Source organism: Apis mellifera, linkage group LG2 (genome assembly GCF_003254395.2).
Source record: "Apis mellifera strain DH4 linkage group LG2, Amel_HAv3.1, whole genome shotgun sequence".
Lineage (NCBI taxonomy): Eukaryota > Metazoa > Arthropoda > Insecta > Hymenoptera > Apidae > Apis > Apis mellifera.
The window spans coordinates 10,405,960-10,429,006 of record NC_037639.1 but is presented as its reverse complement, the minus strand read 5'-3'; the positions used below and the strand labels follow the sequence as shown (position 1 = coordinate 10,429,006).

Below are 23,047 nucleotides of genomic sequence, written 5' to 3'. Positions count from 1 at the left end.
ATAAAGTGTGCGCTTAAATTATTAAGATTCATAACATAGTCCCAAGCCATTTAATCATACGTATGAATCATGTTTATAATCTTTTGCAATTTATCAGTTTTTCCAATCTATATTTTAAAAACTTTTTTCACATTTCTTCATGCTCAAACAATTGAAGAATATTTCTATTCAAGTAAATTAATGTATATCTGCTTTATTCATTTTATTTATAATTTGTTTTTTATACTAATTTTGTAAAAATTAAAAAATTAAATTTTATATTAAACTATAATGATATATTATTCAAATAATTATTTTGTTGCGATATAAAAATATTGTTCAAATTTTTTATTTTCCAAAATATTAACACTTTCAAAATCAAGTTGTAACTTTTATTATGTGTAAATCTACGAACTTATTTTTCTTTTTTTTTTTTTTTTTTTACAAAATATCTTTGTCTCATTACTTCAAAAAAATAATAAAATTTCACAATAATTTATATTTAAATTATGTGCTTCTTTCTCTTTATATTGATTATGTTTCTTTTTTACGATTGGCAGTAACAAAAGTAATGAGAATAAAATGTAGCACCGATATTTTATACAGAAAAAGATGATAACAAAGTTTTTGTTACACTTGCATCGCATTGCAAAATTTCGAAAAAAAATTCAATAAAGACAATTATAAATTTAAAATTAAAAGAAAATTAAAAGAAAATTAAAAGAAAACATTTCCAATTACAATATTTACAATAAATATTTAAATGTAATAAGAAGTTTCCCATACTTCTGTTCTATTTATATTAGAAGATTTGTACGCAAATATATCTTTGTAATAATAAAAGACTTTCAAATACGAATAATTTAAAATAAATTCAAACAAAGCATTTGTTAAAATCAAAGCTTCCGTATAAATCAAACGACTATTTCATTTCTGTTTTATTACAATTTGTAGTTACATATATTAAATTTATCTAATAAAAAATAAAAAATGAAGGTGGTTAATATTTAAATGAAATCATATGTATACCATGAAAAATGATGCAAGTGTTGATCCAACTATCATCGGTATATTATGAGTTTCGAACCATTTATAAACATGGAAAAACTTGTTTAATTTCAAAGTAACCACCTTGCCATTTATTAATAGTACTCATATTATTTTTACAGAAGAATGTCGCATATTCACGAAGGAATAGGAGAATAACGGTGAGTCAGAAAACGCAGTATAGAAAGACCTTGTATTCATATATAGAACACTTAAAATACTTTTTTTAACTCTTATGTTATACCTCAATGTAGTTATGGACATCTTCTCCATCACTCTATATCGTGCATTCATTTACTCGCATGTCACGTTGTTTATTCGAAGAATATACTGTTTCATTGTCGTTGTTAGGCGTGTGTATCAGCGGAAATTAAATAATGAATAGCGCTGTTTGAATATTTGGGCTGTAAGAGGTCAAAAAGAACCGGCTCACAAAAAGTTAGCTACTTGGTCTCTTTAGTTTCACCTTCTTCTGTGGGGAGCTTGCTTGTAAACGTATATTTACACCGCGTCTCTTCACTTGAGGATTATTTTCCATAAAATTAGTTGGATCTGATGACGATACTGATGCTAATGATGATATAATAAAAAATTATATTTTAAAATTTTCAAAAATCATTATTTAGAAATTATTTATTTTTTTTTTATAAAAAAATTAAAAATATACAACTAACCTTGTTGCAACCACCTAACTTGCGTTGCTGGTCCATATCCTTTAACATTTCGTGCTGCTATTCTAAATATTATGGCTGGTGTTCGAGTGGTATCAACATAAGCAGCACTAAGGGAACTATTAGATACAGAACACGAATTATTTGTACCACAATAAAATTTTGTGAATGTTAAATTCGAATTCGATGATGTTGTCTTTGGTTCTCCATTATTATTAGATGCAGTATTTGCCATTGCTATATAGGCAGAATATTCCAAAATGGGTCCATCATTTCTATTAGGTGGTGGTTCCCATGAAATATGAGCACCATCTGCCGTTTTACTAATTTTTATAGCGCTAGGTGCTCCGGGAAATCCCGGAACATATGTTCTGAATGCTGATACCTTAAAATAAATAAAAAAAAATGTTATATAAAATTAAATGTATATTAATGTTCATTATTATTAGCAATTATTCTATTTACCTCACTCCAATCACTTTGTCCACAACTATTCACAGCAGCAATTCTAAGTTTATAAATAGTTCCCTGTTCTAAAGGAACTTTAGTTCTACCTTCAAAAACATCCATAGTTAATGGTTGTGTTATATCTAAAGGATCATCACCTGGTAAATAATAATGTTGTACAGTAAATCTCGATTCTTGTGTTACTCCTACATCATACCATTCTTCTTCTTTTTTTTCTTTTTCAGTCTGTACAAGAGTTGAAATATTCTTATAGTACAAATAAATATTAAATATATATATCATTTTAATATAAAATATAATATTTTACCTGTTCAGGCTTCATTTTCATTGGTTGTTCTGCTGAACCTAAAGCAGCTGTAGCCAATGTAGTTAATGCTGTGGAATCATCTCCATTTTCCGTTCTTGTGCCATTCATTTGTTCTTGTTTCAGACTTTCTTTTTTAATAGATTCTTCTTTTATTTCCATTTTTACTGTGGTTATTGGTTTTTGAATATCCATTTCTTTTTCAAGAAATGTAATACCACTAATAGATGATGTTGGTGGAATTTCTGATATTTTATCTTGTTTCATTGATTCATCGGTTTGTTCTAACTTTATTTGCATGATAGATGTTGTAATTGGAATATTAGTAGGAGTGATTCTTGAACAAGAATCTGTAACCATTGGTTCATCATTATCTTCTAATGTTTCCATTGGAGTTCCCTCAGGAAGATCCATCGGTGGTTCCACAGCTTCATCTTTAATTTTTTCTATGACTTGATTATCTTCTTGAGAAAACTGTGATAAACTATCTTCAGGTGACAAATGTTCAGCTACTGGTTTTTCAGATTCAGAAGTATATGTATCCACTGCCATTAATTTTATATCATTATTTTCAATCTGTTCATTTTCTTCAGTTTCTGGAAGTTCCATAGCATCTGGCATAGATGCTTCTTCTGATGCTTCTATTGGATCTTGCATATTAGAAATTTCAGCTTTTATTTGTGCCTCTTCAGTTGATACATTATTCATCTCTTGCATGTCACTTTCATTTGCTGGTTCTGAATCATTAACAATTTCAATAGGTATTTCATTTTCATCTGGTTGAGTGTCAATAGGAGGTTCTGAATCTATTGGAATATCTTCTGGAACACTTGTGGAAACAGGAAGTTCAGATGCTCCTTCTGATAAAGTATCTGGATCTTTTATAGATTCTTCCATATGAACAGCTTCTGTTGATCCAGTATCTGTATGTTGTTCCATATTTGCAGAATCTGCAATTTGTGACTCTTCTTGATTTTCTAACGCGGGATCTTCGGCTAAATCAATTTTATCATTGTCTTCATCATCATCAGACAGAAGAAGATCTGCTGGACCATCAACTTGAGGAATTAAAAAGTTACCATCTCTATCAATTTGCATAGATTCACCAGCACCCATTTGAGAAACTAAAGCAGCTGCTGTAGTAGTTTCATCACCATTACAATTATCTTCTATTTTACCATCTCCAGCTCCACCATCATCTGCAGACACCATAAAAGATAAATCACCAGAAGGTTCTTGAACTGGATCTATTAAACCTGCTTCTGCAGCTAATGCAGCCAATGCAGCATCAGTAGTAGCAGGACCATCAGATGTAGATGCTAATGAAGCTGATGGTTGTTTTTGTGATGGAACAAATAACATTTTACTTGTATCTATTGTCTCAGATGCACTTGAAGTTGTTACTATTGTGCTACTTGTAGGCATGAGAGTAACTGTTTTTGCACCTATTCCTCCAGACATTTGTAATGTTACAGGTTTACCAGATACTGTTACAGTCTCTGGTGTTTTTTGTATTTGTGGCATAGTAACAATCTGACTTTTTCCAGGATTAAAAATAGCTTGTGGACTTCCTTTAGTTGCAATAGTCACTGTTTTTGGAACACCTCCTTGGCCTGGAACTGTGATAGTAATAGGTTTTCCAGTAGTCCCTCCTCCCATTGCTCCAGATGAGACAACAATCATCTTTACTCCTTGTTGGTTCGTTACATGATTAGTAGCTGATAATGGTAAAACATTTACAGGTGTCGTAATATTACCCGTTTGTCCACCTCCAGCTTGAGAAGTAGTAACAGCTTGTATAGTTCTTAAATTAGATCCTGTTGTAACTACTATAATTTGATTACGACCAACTAATCCACCATTACCACCAGGTTTAGTAATCATTATTGTTTGTTTACCACTAATATTTTGTCCTTTACTCATTGCAACGATATTAGATGTTTTCATAGTTGTGAGAATTTTGGATCCTTGTACAGTGTTAGGATTTACTAATCTCAATATTTTCGCTCCCTGATTAAGTGGTTTTGCACCTGTTGCTTGAACAGTTTTTCCTGGTATGAGACTTACTTTAGGCACAGTTGCTACCATTGCCTGTGCTGTTTTAAGAAGATGTACAATCTGTGGTTGACCAGATATATTTTGACCTGGTTTCTGTAGGATAATTTGTTTACTTTGTTGTGGTGAAGCTGTTCTCAATACTGTTGCTCCAGGTGCAGCAAAACGTATTTGTTGACCAGGTTGAACATTCTTCATTCTAATTGTATTAGCCGTAGTTTGTGGAAGGATTGGTACATTATTCATACTTATTTTTGGAGTAGCAGCAGCTGCTGCTGCTAAAGCAGCAATTCCCGACATAGCAGCTGGTGTTTGACCTGCCACTGTAGTATTAGAAGTTGGAGTTTGTTCAGTAGCAGTGGTTGTTGTTGGCGTTGTTGTAACTAAAGGAGAACGAATTCTAATAAGATTTCCGGCAACTCTTGGTGTCATTGGACTTGATGGTTTTGTTACGCTTTGTGATGGTACTGGTTTCTGAATGGGACTTTGTACAGTTGATTGAACTCGAACTGGAGTTTGTGGAGGTACGGACGGTCTAACCGAAGTTGGAGTTTGTGGAAGCTCAGGAACAGAAGTGACAGGCGAAGATGTAGCAGAATCAGTTGCAAGAGTGACCATTGTTGATGTCGTGGTAGGTGTTGCAGTGCTTGCTGGAGTACTAACTGTAGGAAACGTTCCAGTTGTTGTTGAAGGTTTACATTTCTGTATTTGTAATATATAGTACTGTGCAGATGGTACAGGTGTCCATTGAATTTCCAAAGCTTGTAAACTGGCCCTAACTAAGTTCAATTTGGATGGAGCAGATGGTTTACCAACTTCAAGATACCATAAATCTTTACAACAAACCTAAGAAAGAAAAATAAATCATACTGTATAAGAAATAAAAACATTTTCAAGTTAAAAATAAATTATAAAAACTAACCCTAACCTGATTGTTCCAAGCTTTGCGATATCCATCTCGACCAGACCATACATAAAGTTTATTATGCATTCCAATTGCGCAGTGTCCAGCACGAGCGCGAGGAACATTTTCTTCTAGAGTATCAACAGTTAATTGTTCCCATGTCCAAGTTTCTAAAATTATATTATTAATTTTATTTTTGATATAATTTGATGTAATGTAAAATATAAAATATATAACTTCAATTTACCTATATTTAAACAAGCCAATGTATTTGTGCATTTCCATTCCTTTTCATGTGTTGCAACCTTAACATCATCAACAACAAGTGGCACCCATCCTCCAAAAACATACATTCGATGACCAATTAAAGTAGCAGTATGAAGAGATCGTGGTAATGGAATAGGTCCATGAACTACTGGTTTATGCCATGTCATTGAATCAACATCAAGATACCATAAATCACCCAAACGACATCCACTCATACCACCATAAATTACTAAACAGGTTTTTCCTGTTTTACTATCAGTATAAGATACTCCAGTATGAGACTCTCTTGGTGGTGGTGCATGTCCATGTGTTTGTGGTACATCCCAAACTGTTCCTCCATTAGGAAGTAGTTCCAGGGTATATAGGTCATTTAAATATCTTGGTATATTATTTTTATGATCCTCACTGTCATTAGCTAATCCTCCAAAAAGAAAGACTCTATTACCAATAAGAGTAAAACTATGTCCCAATCTTGGACATGGTGGTGGATCATTTTCTGGAGGCCTGGGTCTCAATTTTTTCCATTCCCATCTAACTGCTTGAAGTTCATAAAGCTCATCTGAGTACTTTCCATACTCAACCATACCACCAAAGACTAAAATACGACTTCCATCAACAACAAAACCATATGCAGCACAGCCAGGTGGAATATCACCTTTTGTCGATGGTACAAACCATTGATTAGTTGCTGTAAAGAATAAAGTAAATAAATTAAAAGTAATACATTGTAATTCTTTTCTAAAATATAATTGAAAAAAGCTTTTTTATAATAAATAATATAATGAATAAAGAAACTTTTAAATTTTTATTATTATTAATATAAAATTATTATTATTAAATAATTATTATTAATATAAAAAAGATAAAAGAAATAAAAAATATAAAAAAAAAAAAATATAAAAATTCACAATTTTTATTAATTAATAAAAATCTTAATTTATTTTGTAAAATAATTTTAAAAGATAATGAGTAAAATATTAAATTTTTATTTATTGTTTACATTAATAAATTAAATTATAATGATCTAATATTTATATTTATAATTTTATTATAGTTGAATTAGAATACATTATATTATATTTATTATTTTTTTGTAATAAATATATGTTTAGTTTAAGTAATATTAATATAACATTTTAAATACGACTAGAAAATATTTCTTAAGTACGCATGCGTATAATTGTTGGCAACTTAGTTAAAAGAAATTCTATACACATTCATGACATGTAAAGATGTGAAAACCTAAAATGAAAGAGTGGGAGAAGAAATAGGAACGGAAAGAAAAAAGAGAAGGAAGGTTGAAGCGTGAACGTGGAATGACGGGAAATGCGGCGCGTTGCAAATCGTGGTGGGGTATATAAGATAGCAATGGCCGCTCCCGTGCGTATAAACATGAAAAATGACAGATCGCATTAATTCTATACATGAAATTAACCAAATGTTTAATAAACAAGATTTAAAAAGACATATATAATAAAGGTACATTTAACATATATGAAACATATGATAATAAATCATCAGACATAATCAAAATTCATAGTTTTCACGGTGATCCGGCCGGTGATCGTTTTGTCAATGTATGCCGCCATCTTGGATCGCGGGAATCATCAAGAACGGCGCGAAAGACGCACAGCAAGAAAGCAACTTACTCGTGTTATAGACATGAAGCTCATCAACAATGCCCTCATTTCCACCGCCGAAAACGACCATAAGGTCCTTAAGAGCAACTGCCCTGTGTCCATGTCTGGGTCTTGGCTGAGGTCCGGACGGATTTGTGATTCGCTTCCACTTTAACATGGGTGCCGCCATGATGACCATCGATCACATCATTTTTTCATACCGCGCAGCTATGCACCCACCGTGTTACCCCTAGAGTAGTACAACGCCCGATGATTTTGAAGATAGTGTGCCCTTTTCTTGAAACTTCTATGTCTTCAATGTTTACAATACGACAACTTAAATAACTTCGAAGGTTCACACACCCAACGAAAATTTACTACTTCTTGATATTCTTAGCACTGTCAATATCGTATGTCTTGATTATAACCTACCTTTCACTATTGCTCTTTATTAATTAACTTAACTTAAATAATTCATATAAATATAAAGTTAGGTGAAATTTTTTCGATAAGAATCATGAAAATTCAGCACGATTTAGAAGACGTCTGTAACGTAACACGTATACACAGAACGCACACCGTGTATTTACGTTCACGATGTTTACGGCACTGGTTTTATATCTTCTAGTGTGCTCACTCAGTATTTATCAATGATCGAACTTGGTATACATTTTTTTATATTCTGTAATTATTATTGTAAATAAATAATAATTTTAATGTTATATTTCAATTTAAATCTTTATTTTTTTATAATTTTTAAGAATTTTGTAAAAAAAAGAAATAATAAACAATTTTATTTAAAATTTGAAAATTCCATAAATGGATAAAAAAATATGTAATAAAAAATTTCCCTATAAATATATAATTTCCTAGATAGTCATAATATGTAAAATAAAATTAATAAATATAACAAATATATAATAAAAAATTACTAATATTTAGTAAAAAAATATGTATTATGTTCTAATTTTATAATATATTCAAATCAATTTATAAATTTTCATGTTTTTGATATATTATTATAATTATCTAAATTACCAACTGATAATAACTTGGGGATTTTTATAAATACCAATAAATAATACCAATATTTTTAAATATTTTTAAATATTGGTATTAAGCTTAAACTGAGATTAGATATAGAATAAATTTATTTATTTTTATTATTATTCAATGAATTTATATATATAATCAACTATATATTATATATATATTTTATATTATTGTTATAATTTGTTTTAAAGATAAAATTTATTAATTTTATTTTAACAAAAACTTTATTGGCGATAAATAATGTTTTAAAAATTTTAATATTTCTTAAAGCGTTATTAGTGAAAAATTATTAACAAGTTTCGCCCTCGCTAATAGTATATAATAAATTTGAATTATATAATAAATTTTTCAAAAAGATAGTACTATCAGTTAAATATTCAACAATATAACAATTATGTCGCTTTATCTCGCTTCATCTAATATAAATTTAAATTATTTACAACTTATAAATAAGCTTTAACGAACATTTTTTTGTATAGAAATGTATTTAGCCATTAGAATCGATTTTTTAAATATCCCATAAATATATTATCTACATATAAAATAACTATAAAAATTGCAAATAATATTTCAATGAAGAAATATGTATTCATTTTATATCTATCTTGATAAAAAAAAATTGCATAAGGTAAAATATATGATAAAATATTAATATTTAATTTTATTATATATTTTTAAAATATAATTTGTATTTATTATATGTTTCAATATGAAATAATAATAATGATAATAATAATAATAATAATAATAATAATAATAATATAAAAGTGTTGTCTTGTAAATTAATGAATGAAATAATTTCAAGATTGGAATATATATATATATAGCTTTTGTAATATTTACAATATTTACTGGAATGACATAATACCTTTTACATTTAACATAATGAAAAAATTATAAAACAATGACATTAACATTATTGATATATTAATACATAAAAATAGCAAAAAATTATCGTAATTGTATAGGACTTATCCTTAAACCCATACATTGCTTTCCAATTAATGCAACTTCACAAACTTTACATATTGTATCTTTAAATTGCGGTAAGTAAGTTGCGCCGCACAACGGACATTTGACTTCTGGTTTTCCTCTATAAATTGGAACATACGTACTTGCACATAATGAAAATGGATTATGTTCATCATATACTAATTGATGTTCATCTATCGGATTTTTATCACATGCCTAAAAAAAAAAAAAATGATATTATATTTTAAGTTACATTTTTTAAGAACATATACTAAAAAAATACGCACCTGTAAAATTTTTCTAACTTGTTGTGCTAATTCAGGTTTAGGACCTAATTCAAGTAGTCTTCTAGCAAATGAAGCAGCAGTTTTATAATTTTTTAATTTGAAAAACATATTTACAGCTATTCTTAAAGTAAGAATTTGATGAACAGGTTGCAAATTACAATGTGTAAAGTAAGCTGCCATTTCACAAATCCGTTTTTGTTCAGCTAAAGTAGCTTTAGGTAGATTTTTTCTTTCAGTTTCCATTTTCAAACCTAGAATATATTCTCTACAAATCTGAATCAACTGTTGTGCTTCTACAATATCTTGTCTTGTATCAACAACTAATAACGATACACTGAGTAAAATCGCTTGTAATTTTTCTATTGCTTCCGGAAATTTTCCGCCAGTTGTCAAATGATAACATATTTGAAGTCGTTGAACTAAATCAGTAAGATGTAATCCAACTGCAGGAAGACCATTTTTTGGACTTGTATCTTTCCAATTTCTTTGAGGATATCCATACAATGAAGGTATATTTGGTAACGAAGCAAACGATGTTTTAGCACGTACGAAAGTATTCATGAAAAGACTTTGATATGCTTCAAATTCAACTACGCCAATTTGATCATTTAATAATCTAAATGCTGTTTCGAACGATCCAGCTAATATATGATCTACAACTAATTGAGAATTATTCACCCAATGTTGAGTAGGTGATATTCCTTTTGTTGGCGGTGAATAATAGCCATCTTCCACCACAACTGTTGTGGTTTCAAGTTCTGGTGGTAAATCTACTTCTTCGACATCCCATCCAGCAGTATCTTCACCTTCAGGAACGTTTTCATTTTCAACACCTTCTTCATCATCTATTCCTAATTCTTCGTCATTACCCCATCCTTCGGCTGGCTCGGCATTGTCATCTTCCGGAGCTAAAGCAGCAGCTACTTGACTCTTTCCACGTGACATCATTGCTCCTTCAAAGAAACCTTTTGATACTGTTAATAATGGCCAGTTATTCTCGGCTTGTTGAATTGGTACTGGAGGTCGAAGATATTCTGCTCCTTTTTCAAGAGCAGAAAGTTCTTCGCTCATAGAACTATATTGAATATCGTCTTCCGGAGATGATATACCATGAATTTTTTCCGTTACATAAGCTAAAGAAGCTTGACCAGAATTCTGTAACATAAAAAAATAGAAAATTAATTATAATAAAAAAAACTTAATTCGTATTCTTTTCTTTTATAATTTGTTTTAAAATTTTTTTTAATTTGTATTCAAATCATATGAAAACATACCCGTAATATTTTTGCACGTTCATAAATATCACCAAGTAACAAACTACCTTGATATTGCCCAGATACATCTTTCCTAATTTCTGCAATTTTTATCATTTTACGTAATTTTTCCAAATTACCAGTTATAAGATAAAGGAATGCTAATTTTTCAAAATTTTTAGTTCTTTGATAACACATTTCAACAACTTGATGATTGCCTTGCAATAAAGCTGCTTGAGCTAAGCTTTCCCAACAAGATTTTTGATCAAGCGATCTTGCAGCTTCTAGAGCGACTTCGATATTTCCGCATTCGAGTGCAAGACCAAATCTAGTCTTTTCATCTTTAACGAAATGTAAAGCAACTTCGGGATATCCTTTCTGTTGCAAATATGCAATTATAGATTGGCCAACAAGATTTGCATTGCGAACCATATGCAAAACCTCCTCATACTTCCTATTAATTAAAGCCAATTTAAATTTATATTCAGTTGGATCTATTCGAAGAATTCTTGGTCTGCATTCTCTATCTAAACAATAAACTTGATTGCCTTTGACTCGTGTTACATATATTGGGAGATCTAAAGTACGAATAATGCCATGATCACCATTGTTAATTGCATATTTGATATGATTGCTAGTAGTATAAATAAACACTCCAGAATCATCCCATGCTCCAGATTTTACTCTAGTGTTTTCATGTACAGAACACAAGGATTCTAATCGTCGATTACAAATATTAACAGTATGTTTTGCAAGTAAAGCAACATGAGACATATCGCTAGACCAAACGACGTATCGACATTTAGAAATTTTTACTTCAGCTAATGTTCTTTTTTGTTGAACATCAAAGAGTGTTACTTGATCAGCATCACGTAAAAGAAGCATTCCAGTGCCAGCATAAAATATTTCGTCACAGTTTGGAATTTGCACTTTTTTTGTAACTTCATTTTTTAAATTTTTGATGACCAACTGTAACAAATAATTTAAATATTATCTTTTAATTATTTTTGTTATTATAAAGTAATTAATATTTCTCTTTAAGTACATACTGAATATGCTCTATCTAATACAGCAAAACGATTTCTTGCAACCCAAATAGCTGTGACACCCGAAGCCCGTTTTGTATCAGCATCAGTGTTTGAATCACCTTCACGTGGTATTATATATAGATCATAAGTGCTATTTTCGACATTATTAGGTGATCTTGTACAGATTAAAACGGCATTTTCAGCTTGATTATATGACATACTATAAGGAGGTGTCTTTCCACCTCCGCGTATTTGCATAACAGATGTATCTTTTGAAGTAGTAAAATCCAGTTTTCTAAGAAAACGTTCTTTTACATAATAAAGAACATTTCCATATACGGCATATGCAGGTCTTTCTCTTTCTAATTTGAAAATAATCATTCCAGAATCATGACCAGCAGCAAAAAGATTTAAGGTAGGATGTGCAGCAAGAACCCAAAACCTTTCATGTTCTCTCCTAAATGTATGCAAGCAAGTACGTTTAGACATATCCCAAACACGAATACTTTTATCTTCTGAATTTGAAAGAATTAAATCTTGTCTAGGATGGAATAAAACACAAGAAACATTGTTGTAATGTCCACGGCAAGTGTCAACTTCCCAAGCTTTAGCATCATTCATTCGCCACATTTTAATTTGACGATCATCTGCTCCAGAAACAATCAATGGTAATGTTGGATGGAAACATGCCCAATTAACACCTCTATCATGACCCTCCAAAACATGTTTTACAACAGCATCAGCTTGACCAAATAGATCTGTGGTACCAGGATTTTTTAAATGATCTTCTAATCCTCCTGGTCCAGGAGCTACATTTTTCTTTCTTAAACCAGAAATGTCCCATACTCTAACTGTTTGATCTAAAGAAGCTGATACAATAATATCTTCAGTAAGATGGAATTGTGCACACATTACATAATGATTATGTCCAGTTAAGACACAAATGCACGTGCGACTTTGCCAATTCCAAATACGAATAGTTTGATCATCAGATGCACTTAAAATCCATGGATATTCTTGATGAAATACAGTTGTTCTAATATAATCTAAATGACCTAATAAAGTAAAGATACATCTTCTTTGTTTGTAATTCCATACTTTAATCTTATAATCATCTCCACCAGATACAAATAATGGTTGTTGATTATGAAAACATATTCCACGAACTGGTCCATCATGTTCATCAAATTTATCTAATAAAGTACACATACGATAATCCCATAACTGAATAACTCCATTGTGCAAACTATAACATAACACATAATATATTTGAAAAACAAAATTTAACAGTCTAAAAATAATTTAGAAAAAATTTCTATCATTTAAATATCACAAAAAAAGTTTATAGGCTATATATATAATAAGTATATATATATATATATATATACACTAATAAAACTAATAATATAAAAAAAATAAATTTATGTTCTTTAAAATAATTCTTTATTATAATAATAATTGTTATTATTATCAAATAATAATAATTATAATTATTATATTATATTAAGAATAAAAATTTTTTAATATTTTATTATATTAAAAATTATAGATATTTTTATTTTTTTTTATTATTATTTAATAATTTAAATTAAAAACATCTTATAATATATATATATATATACAATACTGCAAATAAGAAGTTATTTTAATAACTTAAAAAATATTCTAAGAAACATGTATATATTATTTACCTTGCAAGAACCCACGGACGTTTTGGATGAAAAGATAATCCTTTTACGCGAGCAGATTTTGTCTCAAATTTTGTCAACATTTTTTTATTAAATATTCAATAAAATATATTTAAAAAATCATTCCTTATTTTTAACCTTAATAAATTCGACACGAATCAAGACACGTCACTAATCCTGCCATAAAGTATATACATTTATAGATGAAGATTAAAATATGTTTAATATACATTTAAATACATAGTATACAGTATTATTCTATCTTCTTTATTCAATTTTCTTTAATTTAATATCTTTTTTTTAATTTTGTATATAATTATATCTTTTTTTTATTCAAATTAATTAATGAACTTTTGAATATTTAAATTATATTTTATTTAAATGTTTTAATTTTAATAATTATATTTTATTTAATTTATATTAATGTATACAAATTTAAATTATTATATTATCAAATAATATTAAAATAAAATAATAAAACAAAATAAATATATTCATACAAATTTATAAGTTAAAGAAAACTTACAAATGTCATTTTTGGATTGGTTGAATTATTCTTAATTATGACATGCGCATGTTCATTTTTGCAAAATATTTGTTTTATTGCTGTGTTATTATTAATCTAAAAGAATCTGAATATTTATATTATATTTCTTAATTATTGAATATTTAATGAAATAATGATCTTAAAAATATTATAAAATATAAGTCATAGAAATTTAATATTTTCTATTTTAATAATCGTTTATCTTAAGTTTTCAAGTGAATGCTTATACTCGCTTATATCGAGAAGATTGTAATCGGTACGTTTTTATAAAATAATGCGAAAAAATAATAATGTTATTTTCTCTTGTTTGTTAAGTTTTTTTATTTTACTTTATATGTTTATTTACGTAAAGTGTAATAAAACACCTTCAAATGAAGAATTGAAAGCTCAAAAGTTTCCATTATGCGCTGCTTGTAAAATTTTAATAAATAGTTTTAAAAAGGTGAGTTTGTGAGTTATCTTGAATTAAAAAAAATAACAATAGGAAATTAAAATTTTTTATATTAGTGTACAAATTTATTGTTTATATGTATTGAATAGAAACATAATGCATATAAAAATAAATTTATCATAATAGTATAATTTTATTTTAATGACATTTATTAATTAGATTTAAATTCTTAAATAATATACTTATTTTATTCTTTATTATATAGGGTATAGAAAGGACAAGTCGTGAAAAATTTGATGGTGGTGATAGTGCTTGGGAAGAAAATAAATTAGGTTCATATTCAAAAAGTGAAACTAGATTAATAGAAATACAAGAACATTTATGTAAAGAAGTAGAACGTGGTGAAACTCAATGTCATGTTTTAGCTGAAGAATTAGAGAGTAAAATTGAAGATTGGTGGTTTAATCATCAACAAATTTATCCAGATATTTATGATTATATTTGTATTCAACAGACAAAACGTTGTTGTCCAAAAGATCATTTTGGTCCGCAATGTACACAGTGTCCAGGTTTTCCAGATAGAATTTGTAACAATAATGGTAAATGTAAAGGAGCAGGTACTAGGAAAGGAAATGGTGGATGTTTCTGTGATAAGGGCTATGAAGGAAATAATTGTTCTAAATGTGCAAATGGATTTTATGAATCTTACAAAGATGAAAATAAATTACTTTGTTCTCATTGTCATGCTGCTTGTGATGGATCTTGCAAAGGACCAGGACCAAAAAATTGTGAAAAATGTACAAAAGGATGGTATATATTAGATGGACAAGGTTGCTTTGACATTGATGAATGCATAAAAAGTAATGAATATTGTTCTAAAGATCAATTTTGTATTAATAAGGAAGGAGGATATACATGTTTAGGTAAATTATAAAAAATATGTAGAAATATTCAAAAATAATTTGATTAATTTTTTTTTCTTTAATTTAGATTGTGATAAAAGCTGCAATGGTTGTACGGGTGATGGACCAGATATGTGTATAAAATGTGCAGAAGGATATCATAAAAAGGATAATTTATGTATTAGTAAGTATTATATTGCACTTATATAATCATAAGAATAAATTAATATATAGATAATATTTTTTTAATTATATTTTTAATATTTATAATACATTTATAATATATTATAATATAATAAAAAATTATTTATATTATAGATTCTGATCTTTTGGGCCGAAAACAACAAGAAAATATTGCACGATATGCAACATATTTTGGACTTTGTATAGCTACATATATTATTTTTCAACGGAATATTTATATAGCAAGTATAATTGGCTTATTAGTTGGTATATACATATCAGCATCAGAATATATAATAGCTCATAGTAGCATACAAGATACAACTGCGAATATGGACATATTAGGAGCAATGTAAAAAACAAAGATTTTAATAAATTGATTTAATTATCAAAAAGTATAAAAAATGAATTTTTATTTATTAGAAATTGATATTTATATTTATGAATTAAATGTAATTTTACATAATTTATATAATAAGATTAGTAATGATTTTTTTATAGTTCAATACTTTTAATTTATAAATAATATTTAACTTAAAGTTATTTAATATGCAAAACAATAGATGTTGCATATTGTTATTCTTATTGCTGGCAATATTTCTCAAAGTACTTGGGTTATACAATTACATATAAATTATGTAATTGTATTTATATATTATATATAATTCATATTCCATTCTTTTAAATAAATTATTAAATTTAATGTTATAATAATAATAATTCATTTTTATTATATTGTGTATATATATATTATTTTTATTAACAAAATTATTAATAAAAAACAGCCAATCATAGAGTGCATATATATTGTGACAGTTACATTGAATATTATTATAATATTGTCATTGGTAAATATGGCTCAATGAATGAACAAATCAAAATAATATCTAATATCTGAATATTTATCAAAATAATAGGCAGATTGAGTGTCATATAACAATTCATCTGGATTTAAATAAAGTGCTGTATATATTAATATTTTGGAATTTATTTAAGATAAGTTTTTGTTAAATAATACGTACATTATATTATATTACACTGAAATTCATTTGAAATAATCAATTATATAAAAAAGTATCAATATATTTATTTGCATTTCGCTGCGCAAGCGACATTGCAACCAGCGTTCTCGTTTTTTCACCGCCTTTTTTTATCTAATATAAATTTAAAATGCTTATAACTCGTTAATTAAGTTTTATTGGACATATATGTATATGAACTTTTTTATCATTTTAATGTCTAAAATCTATCCAAAAATATCCCACATTTTTTATAAACACTCTATATGTCATAATGAATGTAGAATTATAATATGTATAAAATATAAATTAAAAATTGATGAATTTGAAAAATTACTTTTTTGATTGATTTTAATAATTAAAATGAAGAGAGAATAAATAATTAAAAAAACATATTGTTTATTTTTTATAAATATCAAATCAGCTTTTAATTAATCTTAACTCCTATTGTATAAACAAAAAATTTAAATATTATTTATATATATATATTTTTTTATTGATTATTTTATATGTACGTATAAAATAAAAAGTCTATATTTGGAAGAAAATTTTTTTTAAATTATTTTTTTTTTAAATTATGTATCTTTTTTTTTTAATTATCTTATTAATATAATAATAAATAATTTTATAATTATAATATATTTATAATTTAGAAAAATATTTTATTTTCTATTGAAATTTTTTATAAAGTAACATTTCTTTTTTTGAAAAATTTTATGTATATAATTTAGTTGACTTTTTGTTCGATAGATGGCTATGATGTTATTCTTTTTTTTCCAATAAGAATAACTATATGTATTTGATATATATTATACATAATGCATCAAAAAGTTGTAACATGCATTTATATATCTGGAAAAATGAATATTAATTAAAAAAATTAATTAAAAAAGTTCATCTTTTGAAAATATTTATTATAAATGTGACATATATATATATATATATATATCCTGCCATTTTTAAAATGATGAAAAATAATATTCATCGTTTCACTAATGGCATTATTCATATAAAGCAGATTAGAAAAATTAAATATAAAAACCCTATGTGATGTATTTTTATAAGATAATAAATATAAGAAAGAATATAAGGAAACTCAAAATCGTAAGTCGTGTAATATTATGATAATTATTATAATTGTTATATTCGTAAAATTGAAATATATTATCTAAAAAATCAAAAGTTACAACTTTGATTAATTTTAATAATTAAAGTGAAAAAAAATAAATAATTAAGAAAAAAGGTACATAATTTAAAAAAAATTCCTTCTAAATATAAAATTTTTATCTATAAAATAATTATCAACAAATAATATATAAATAATAATATTACAATACATATATTTTCTACGATTATAAACACGTTGTAAATTTATATATAAAATATATATGTATATGTATAATTTTATCGAACTAAAAAAAGGTCTATTTATATTTATATGTAACATTTTGTAATATTTTTATAATATTTTAGTTTATTTCATCATTTACTTTTAATTACATAAAATAAAAAAGTTTTCAAATTAAAATTAAAGTAAATTGAATTTATTACAATTCTTATATTTATTTTATTATTAAATTATAATTATCTTTTCTAATTGTTATTTTTAATAGAATATATTTATATCATATAAGAAAAAATTTTTAATATTAATTTCAATTAAAATAAAAATTAAAGTTTTATTATAAAAAATCATTAAAAATAACTATAACTTGAAATTTTTTGATCATTTAATATTTCAATATAGATATTTTTATCAATCAATATTGTATAATTGCGTAACATTTTGATAACAAAATGATTTCTTATCAATAAAAAAAGAAATTTAAATTTTAGTGAATTATTTATAAAATTTAAAACGTATGCAAGTACAAATTATATAAATCAAACATAAATCGAAATACTGAAAAATTAATTGGTTGACTGTAATATAATGATACGTTACTTCATTATTCAGTGGAAAAATTTTATAACAAAGCACTTTGTCCACCACAATTGTTGGATTTAACGATCCATTCATAATCCTGATGAATATTCACGAAAAGCAGTCAAAGTAAGTTGACATTCGCAGTTATCCTCAATTTAATTCGTCATATGGATAGCCTGTGAAATCAGTTTCTGCACTTCACGCGCGATCCTATTTGTACTTTACCGAATTTGACAAGTTGATCTAAGTTTAAATGTAAATAATCTTGAAACGCAAAACTTAAAGATAACATAATGGAAAATAATCTAAAAATATATGTGAAATAAATATATTCATCAGCTGTAAAATATCATTTATTTCAATTAAGAATTGGAATTTATGTCCAGATGATTTTTGATATCACATATGAGGTTAGCTCTTATCTAATTCATGTTTAAATTTAATTATATTAACGAATTATATTATATTTTATATTTTATTCTTGCAAATAATAACAATCATCAATTTCGAACACACTTAATTACTTAATTATATCAGTAACAGATTAAAATAATATTATTATATTAATTATAAATTGTATATGTATATGTAATATTATCATGATATAACAATATTATATACTCTTCAAATTTTTTTTAATGCAAATTTTTTGATAATCTATTACATTGTCGTAAATCTAGTTGTTTTCAGGCATAAACTTTTTTTTAATCCTAACGTGATTAATAATTCGAATATCGCATGCTATTGGTAAGTTTCATAATTCATATGTATTTTGAACTAATTTAGTCTCTAACCTAATCATAAAATTTCAGGATAGAAGAATTAAAACGATGTTCATTTTATTCAATGGAATTTCAAGTTATTAAATGAGGAGCACTGTTTATCTGAACTTGTATAGGAACGCTCGTTGATCTAGGACGTATGCAAGTAAATATGTATGCAATTTCCTGTTATTCATAGACAATCGTCTGGTATCCTGAATTAAAACCGATCATTAGGTGGTTGCAGGCTAAAGGGGGAGGTTTCCTTCGTGGAAGGTGGAAATTCGCGGAGGTGTCTGCATCCCGAGCCCAGGTCATTTCAGGTCGAAAGTTCGTCGGGCCATACATCTCTCTATACATAGAAGCGATTTACCTCTCTTCCCCCTTGATGCTTCCACCCTTTCCTCTCTTTCTCGCGCATCCTGTCCCGTGGACTGACAGCTGAAGCCAGAACTGACTGAAATATTCATCGGCACAAGGCGAACGAGGCGCGACTGAACGTCGATCTGTCAACCTCTTTGACTATATAAATATGGACTGCCATCGAGCTTTTGCGCATTATATAGATTTATAACAGAAAAAGAAATATTTTCAACATTTTACGATTATCAGTGGAATCAGTGATTTTAACAGGAATTAAAATTAGGATCAACGTTACTTTGAATTAGAAAAAAAGATTTTTATTTCTTCCTTCAGTGATTTTTTTCTAATTGGATTGGTTTTTGTAAACATTTTTTCATCATTCTTTAATTATAGTAAGTACTATTTTAAAGGATAACATATAAATTTGAATAAAACGTATGAAGATTTAAGATTTGAATAAAAATGATACAAAGCTTTGTATTTCAGAATATGTTTGTCAAAGTATTATCTAGGGATGACGCTTTCGCCATAAATTTCAGGAAACGATGGATCATCAGGACTACTGAGAAATTTAAAGAGAGAGAGATTTTGAATCATAAAAATTATAAAAATATAACTATTTAACAGTTATATATTAGTTAATTTTCACAATTCTTTCTTAAGATATTTCTCTATTTTCTATTTAAAATGATTTAAATAGAATTTAAAATAATCTCAAATATTTCTATTCTTACTTTCTTTGCTTAAGTTTTTTATTTTTTTCCTCAATAGAATTTTCTCAAGTCATTTCTTTAATTAACAAAATTCGATAAGAAAAGTCAATTGCAATTCTAATTTTAATTCCAATATCTAACATTAATATTTCGATTTCTTTTTTTTTTAGTTCCAATTCATAAATGTTTATTCGCGACTATAATGCATTCAAATGCAAAGAGGCAAGGGGCGCGAAACGCTTTCGTATGCTTGTTTGTCGTCCGCACGCAGGACGATCAGAGGGGGATGGGGCTAACTAGACATCGAATTAAGCCAGCACTCCGAAACGCTTTTAAAATTTAAATAATGCATCGTTGCCTGTCTCTCCCTTCCTTTGGCATCGGAATTTCTCATTGTCCGCGTTCCTTCACCTGTCGACCCTCGTTGCCTCGACTTTTTTGCCAGTTTTTGAGAAACGCCTGGACGTCGCAACCTGTTACCATCGACGGACCAGGCCGAACGTCACGACTTCGTTCCAAAGCCGGGCGGAAACGAAGGTGGCTGACAAGGATACGGCACGAAGGAAGAAAGTTTCTCGCGGATCCGAGTTTCAGAAATATCGCGTGTTTCCCGTAGATATAATAAAAACCGGATTTCCAGCTGGGCCATCTTCGGTAATTAACGTTGAATCTTTTATGAATTTTATCGGGTCGCTCTCCCCTCGCGTGTCGATCGTATATTCGTTTCGCTGGCGGAGAATCAGATAAACGATATCGATGGACGTTATATTTGAATAACGCGTTTGACGGAATCGACGGAATTGTCGAGATGAATGTCGAGAATGGAAATCGAGAGGAATCGAAATATTGGAAAAATGCTTAAGAAAGTATAGAGGATGTTGGAGGAGGAGGGACAATTAAAAATTTTGAAGGACAATTATGATGAAATTGGAAATAAATTTCTTTCTCTTCCCTGTTTATTTGTCGATTTAAGAGGAAGAGGAAATATCGTATTGAAATTTGGGTTATAGAAATATATTTTTGTAACATCATGTCGTAAACAGAGAAGAGAAAATAGAAATAACTAAATAATCAAACTAATACATAAATGCGTAAATATTTCTTACATTGTTAACGAATGTTATAAATATCTCTATTTTTCAATGAGACGAATCATTTATAACTATAATTATGAACAATCTGTTTCAAGATATTATGAATTGATACGAAAAACAAGAATTATAAAATTAAAATATTATTTATGAAAGGAGCATGAAAAGTAAAGTGAAATTTCATTATATCAGATACGTATATATTAGAGATAAACGATCGTTTATTATCGAGTGTACATATACATATCGGTGACAGTACAATTAACCATAAGTATTGGTCAATCGATCGTTCAAGTAACAATTAGTCGACGATTCCATAAGTCAAGTGTGCAATTATAATTTCAAAGGAATATTTTAATTCGTTTGAGAGAAGGGCTGATCGAGTATCGTGGATAAAATTGAATAAAGTGCAGCATCATGAAAGAGATTTCTTTTGGTTATTTTTATTCGAGCGCAGATCTACAGCATCAATTTGTTTTTAACGTAAATACGTCGGGATTAAATCCAATTCCTTTCGTGCGGCTTTTTATATTTTAATCAATATAATATTCAGATTCTTTTGTAAAATGGAGAATTTATAACAAAAAGTATAAACAGCGAGGTAATATTGATTCACGTGTAACATCGTATAATTATTTTCAGATGAAAAATAAATAATAATAAATTATATTGATCATATAATAATAATATTAATAGTACAATAACTATTAATATTATTACTACATAATTTTTATCGCCAACGTAAGTATCTCTAATATTCTTTAATAGAAGAAATATCGCTACCTTAATTATACGATAAACCAGAATTCGTCGAATCAAAGAAATATATGTTTTCAGAAATTATGCTGTCTCTTGAAGTAACAGGTGCCATAGGCAACAGGCTAAGTTGAAGTTCTACCCTTTCGTGATTATGATTATTGCCCGAAAGCCAATATCATAATCAAGGCTTTCTGAGCAACAATCAAAAGCATAAAGAGCGTTTTAAGCTTGATGTACTTCCGGTGAACGATGATGACTTCTTCTTAAGCTAAAACAGAGAAAAAAGAAATGTTGTTTGAAATCTTCTCGATAATTTATCGTTGCAAAAAAGTAAGTTTTAAAATTACAGTGGAAATGAAACGGTAACAATGAAATAACGGTAATTCTATTTTAATGAAGATTTCATGTGAAAAAGCTTGAAACGGAAGATATCGAAATCTACCTTGCACGGTCGTCAATCTTTGTGGAAACATGATTGAGATGAATGGAGTAGCGGAGTTATCAGATCATAATTTTATTACATCGTAGGATATCGAACACATAGTTGGTAAAGCAATATATGTATGTACCGACTGCTCTTTTTCTTTCCATTTATTTACGCAAAACATTTGAGATTTGAGATATTTTAAATTAAACTTGAAAATAGATTTCTTCTTTTAATCGCGTGTTTCAAAAAATTTCTTCCGATTAAAATCGAATTATTTTAAAAGATTCCTTCTTTATCGACCGTGTTCCTATTTTAAATTGCACGGCGCGTATTTAAATGTTACGCACACAGCGTAAAAGTTATAATTCA

General features: G+C 27.7%; 3 protein-coding genes, 1 long non-coding RNA gene and 1 other non-coding gene across 8 annotated transcripts; 2 read left to right on the top strand and 3 right to left on the bottom strand.

Annotated features, from left to right (window-relative positions):
- Positions 1-290: 290 nt before the first annotated feature.
- On the bottom strand, positions 291-7,950 carry LOC551801 (host cell factor 1). 3 transcript variants are annotated; one of them, XM_016910891.2, is made up of 8 exons: positions 7,747-7,949; positions 7,345-7,627; positions 5,676-6,383; positions 5,447-5,598; positions 2,473-5,370; positions 2,163-2,390; positions 1,701-2,082; positions 291-1,596 (listed from the first exon to the last, which is right to left on the bottom strand). In XM_016910891.2, exons 2-8 carry the CDS (start codon positions 7,511-7,513, stop codon positions 1,466-1,468), a joined length of 4,668 nt encoding a protein of 1,555 aa, XP_016766380.1. In that variant the 5' UTR covers positions 7,514-7,627; positions 7,747-7,949; the 3' UTR covers positions 291-1,465. The 3 variants fall into 3 exon arrangements, with proteins under 3 accessions (XP_016766380.1, XP_016766379.1, XP_006565922.1); XM_016910890.2 differs by having other exon boundaries at positions 7,345-7,950; XM_006565859.3 differs by having other exon boundaries at positions 5,453-5,598; positions 7,345-7,947.
- A 1,215-nt stretch (positions 7,951-9,165) lies between these two features.
- On the bottom strand, positions 9,166-13,794 carry LOC550806 (coatomer subunit alpha). Its single transcript, XM_623195.3, has 5 exons — positions 13,599-13,794; positions 11,929-13,153; positions 10,901-11,848; positions 9,627-10,781; positions 9,166-9,555 (listed from the first exon to the last, which is right to left on the bottom strand). The coding sequence occupies exons 1-5, from the start codon at positions 13,676-13,678 to the stop codon at positions 9,319-9,321; spliced, it is 3,645 nt and encodes a 1,214-aa protein (XP_623198.1). The 5' UTR covers positions 13,679-13,794; the 3' UTR covers positions 9,166-9,318.
- Positions 13,795-14,283: 489 nt separating this feature from the next.
- LOC410877 (cysteine-rich with EGF-like domain protein 2) lies at positions 14,284-16,006 on the top strand. The gene is made up of 4 exons (XM_394353.7): positions 14,284-14,584; positions 14,799-15,456; positions 15,524-15,619; positions 15,754-16,006. Exons 1-4 carry the CDS (start codon positions 14,417-14,419, stop codon positions 15,972-15,974), a joined length of 1,143 nt encoding a protein of 380 aa, XP_394353.3. The 5' UTR covers positions 14,284-14,416; the 3' UTR covers positions 15,975-16,006.
- A 3,275-nt stretch (positions 16,007-19,281) lies between these two features.
- On the top strand, positions 19,282-20,030 carry LOC100576403. 2 transcript variants are annotated; one of them, XR_003304147.1, is made up of 3 exons: positions 19,282-19,311; positions 19,377-19,491; positions 19,563-20,030. It is a non-coding gene; the product is annotated as an uncharacterized LOC100576403 (long non-coding RNA). The 2 variants fall into 2 exon arrangements; XR_003304148.1 differs by having other exon boundaries at positions 19,377-19,499.
- A 2,358-nt stretch (positions 20,031-22,388) lies between these two features.
- Mir315 (microRNA 315) lies at positions 22,389-22,470 on the bottom strand. The gene has a single exon (NR_031525.1). It is a non-coding gene; the product is annotated as a microRNA 315 (primary transcript).
- Positions 22,471-23,047: the final 577 nt, after the last annotated feature.